This window comes from Atta colombica, unplaced genomic scaffold, assembly GCF_001594045.1.
Source record: "Atta colombica isolate Treedump-2 unplaced genomic scaffold, Acol1.0 scaffold155, whole genome shotgun sequence".
Classification (NCBI taxonomy): Eukaryota; Metazoa; Arthropoda; class Insecta; order Hymenoptera; family Formicidae; genus Atta; species Atta colombica.
The window spans coordinates 3083317-3086692 of NW_017259245.1; the positions used below are offsets into that span (position 1 = coordinate 3083317).

Consider the following 3376-nt stretch of genomic DNA (forward strand, 5'->3'; position numbering starts at 1 on the left):
AATATTAAAATAATATTTTTAAGATAGTAGACAAATATATTTCTGTACACAGAAAGGGAGAGATTGAATAACAAAAATGAGAAATTATTGCATCTGGAATTGCATCCTTGTTTCGAACTTTCTATTACTACGAATTGGAAATGTCGATGGAATTCAAATATGGGGCATGCAGTTTGGACGTGCTCCGCTTTTGGAGAAATTCATCTGGAAAAAAATGGATTTCGCTTATCCCGATGAGCGCAGCCGACAGTTAGCGATAGCAAGTGGTGAATACGTGCCGGAGAATTCTCTACCAGTCGGCATCGAAATCTGGAGGAATAAGCTATTCGTCACGATACCACGATGGCGCGATGGTGAATGTCCGAAATATTAGTCATTAATTATGTCTTCGCTATTGTCTCGATTAACATCTTATGACGCAACAGACAAATGGGTCCTTTGCCAAAAACGAGGCGCGATGCTTCAAAGTCATGAACCGGAAGCAGACGCCGGCATAATACGCGGAAGATCGCCATAGGAGGTACACGCCTCGATTCCCGTCTGAACGACTTCCGGCCCGCGACAAAAAGCGCCGAAAACCGCGAGTGTGCGCTCAATGGGAGCGTTTCTGTCTTTGTCGACCTCCGCCTCCACCTTCATAGTTCCTCTGACACTCTCTCCCTCTCCTCTGCTTCACGGAGGAAGGGAAACACGGCGACGAACGGGTTTATTCAAGCTCTCACTGCCCTTTATTCACTCCATCTTTTTGCACACTCTATGTTTATTATATACGTTGGCGCGCGCCACCGTTTTTTGTGTCGCACAAAGACCGGACAATGACGGCGGCACGCTGTGTAAGATCTTTAATGTTCTACCCTTTCGTCTCCCCTTCACTTCCTTCGGAGAACCTCACGGACTCGTCGCAATTACTTCCTTTCACGTATTCCTTGGTTTCTCTTGCAGCTTTCTTTTTACATCATCTAGTTGCGAATCAATGTTCGTTTTGTCTTACACTTTTTTAATACTTTATATACTAATTATTGACTCCGAAATTAATTATTTAAATTTGTAGATAATGTAATAGATTCTGAGTAACGTTTTGTACACAGGAATACCGTCTACGTTGAATTATATACCGTTGGATGCTAATCAAGGTAGATCACCGAAACTTATACCTTATCCAAATTGGGCTCAAAATAAGGCGGGTGATTGTGGTATTGGGTTGACCACTGTTTACAGGTGAGAGAGAAGAAAGAAAATTTAATCAATCTTAATCGAAATATATATTAGAAGTATCTAAAATTTCTTTATTTTTTCTATTTAATGTTAATCAATTTATAAATTTGTTAAATATAATATTTTTTTCCAGGATTCACGTAGATATATGTGATAGACTGTGGGTGTTAGATACTGGAACAATAGGAATTGATGATACAACTGTACAAGTCTGTCCTTATACTTTGAACGTGTTTGATTTGACCACAGATAAGTTGCTGAGACAATACAGGCTCAGGTCGGAAGACATTAATCAAGTATAGTTTCTTTCACATTGGACTCATATTTTACATGATCTTTAAAATTTTATATAAAAGTTGATTCAATTTTCAACTTTGCAATTTTTATTATATAGAACACTTTTATTGCCAACATCGCGATTGATTTGGGAAAAGGCGGTTGCAACGACGCCTTCGCTTATATGTCCGACGAACTTGGTTACGGTTTGATCGTGTATTCGTGGCAGCAAAGTACATCCTGGCGAATAACGCATAGTTATTTTATGCCGGATCCTCTGGCGGGTGATTACAATATAGGAGGCTTAAATTTTCAATGGGGAACTGAAGGTATTTTTGGAATGAGTCTGTCGCCAATATTAGCAGATGGCTATCGGACACTTTTCTTTCATCCCCTTAGCAGCTATCGAGAATTCGCGGTATCCACGAGGATTCTAAGAGATCAGCAGTTGTCTCAAAACAGTTATCACGAGTTTCAGGTATTTTTTTTTATATCTTTATCACAATTGTATTTTGAAAATTTTATTTTTTATTTTAGGTGAAATTTAAATTTTTTAGAATTGTTACAATAAAACTTTACTGGTTTTAATTATATATCGATATTACATTCTTTTACAAAATGAAAAGAAATTATTTTAGTTACTTTGAGGTTTGATAACTGCAAGATATTGTTCAATAGATTCCTTATGTTTTTGTTTTTTCTTTATCTATTTCTTTTTTTAGTTTGTTATATCTTTTCACATTTTTATAGCAATATCCTATAATTTATTTGACTTCCTTTTCTGAATTTTGGTCTGTTATCTGTAATTTGATTACAAATTAAATAGTTATCATGTCTCATTATTTATTTTTTTGATGTAGGTATTGTCGTCGAGAGGTCCGCTCTCTCATTGTACAGCATCCGTAATGGATGAGAACGGACTTCAATTCTTCAACTTGATTGATCAGAACGCAATCGGCTGTTGGAATTCTATGTTACCTTATGCGCCAATCAATCAGGCTATCGTTGCCAGACACGACGATGCTTTGATATTTCCAGCAGATATCAAGGTGCTCACTATTCTGTAATTAAGACTATCTACTATGAAGTCCCATCATCTTCATTTATTTTCACTTACTCTCTTATCATAGGTAAAACGCGGTTTACTCTGGATCATGTCTGATCGAATGCCGATCTTCTTGTTGTCATCCCTGAATTACACGGATGTAAACTTCAGAATACTTATCATGTCGGTTCAAACAGCAATCGCCGGGACGGTCTGCGACAACGGTCCTGTGGAAATTTACTAAGAATCAAATTTGGTAGTATTCACATTTCTTTCACTATGTATAGATTTCCACACTTGATTTACGGTATAAAATCGTCAGTTGCATTTGATCTTTATGCGTTCGAGAATGTAATTTTTAGTAAACTGAAAAAGGTGACAATCACATAAATATTCCTCTCCATATTTATACAATCTTCTTTTTAAGCATGCAGCTTTTTAGATGTGTCTTATAAGAAGCGACTAGCTTCAGTTCATGCGACGCGAAAATAGCGAGCGGATTGGCGTGAATCAGCATCAGCGTGCCCCGCAGGAGCCAAATGGTCTAACGAGGGCCCATTAGTTTTGGCCCTCGTTTCCGATAATTTGAAGCCAAACGGCGGCCGTTCCTGCAGCCTGATATACGATCCGATATTGCTTCCTTCGAAAATTATCCGTTTCACGCCCCCGCCCGTAAAATATGGCCACGCGCCTCGTCTGTTTTCATGGAGGCCGTCGGATTAGAACTTTCTTTCTCTCCAGGCGACGCGATGCATGCAAGTTTCTGTTGCGTTTTACGTTTCGGCGGGTTTACGCTCCGAAGTAATCAGAATCTATTGAAGCGCGACGAGCCAAACTTTG

The 3376-nt window shown here is 38.6% G+C and overlaps 1 protein-coding gene across 1 annotated transcript; it reads left to right on the plus strand.

Moving 5' to 3' along the window:
• Positions 1 to 76: 76 nt before the first annotated feature.
• LOC108685584 (protein yellow-like) lies at positions 77 to 2927 on the plus strand. Its single transcript, XM_018190440.1, has 6 exons — positions 77 to 353; positions 1089 to 1218; positions 1349 to 1511; positions 1610 to 1969; positions 2352 to 2540; positions 2622 to 2927. Exons 1-6 carry the CDS (start codon positions 77 to 79, stop codon positions 2778 to 2780), a joined length of 1278 nt encoding a protein of 425 aa, XP_018045929.1. The 3' UTR covers positions 2781 to 2927.
• Positions 2928 to 3376: the final 449 nt, after the last annotated feature.

What these genes read in the sequence shown, in the direction of transcription:
- LOC108685584 (XM_018190440.1), top strand. Translation starts at nt 77, where the DNA reads ATGAGAAATTATTGCATCTGGAATTGCATCCTTGTTTCGAACTTTCTA. An exon ending in GATACCACGATGGCGCGATG is followed by an intron (nt 354 to 1,088) that starts GTGAATGTCCGA and finishes TTTTGTACACAG; the next exon opens with GAATACCGTCTACGTTGAAT. An exon ending in TATTTCCAGCAGATATCAAG is followed by an intron (nt 2,541 to 2,621) that starts GTGCTCACTATT and finishes CTCTTATCATAG; the next exon opens with GTAAAACGCGGTTTACTCTG.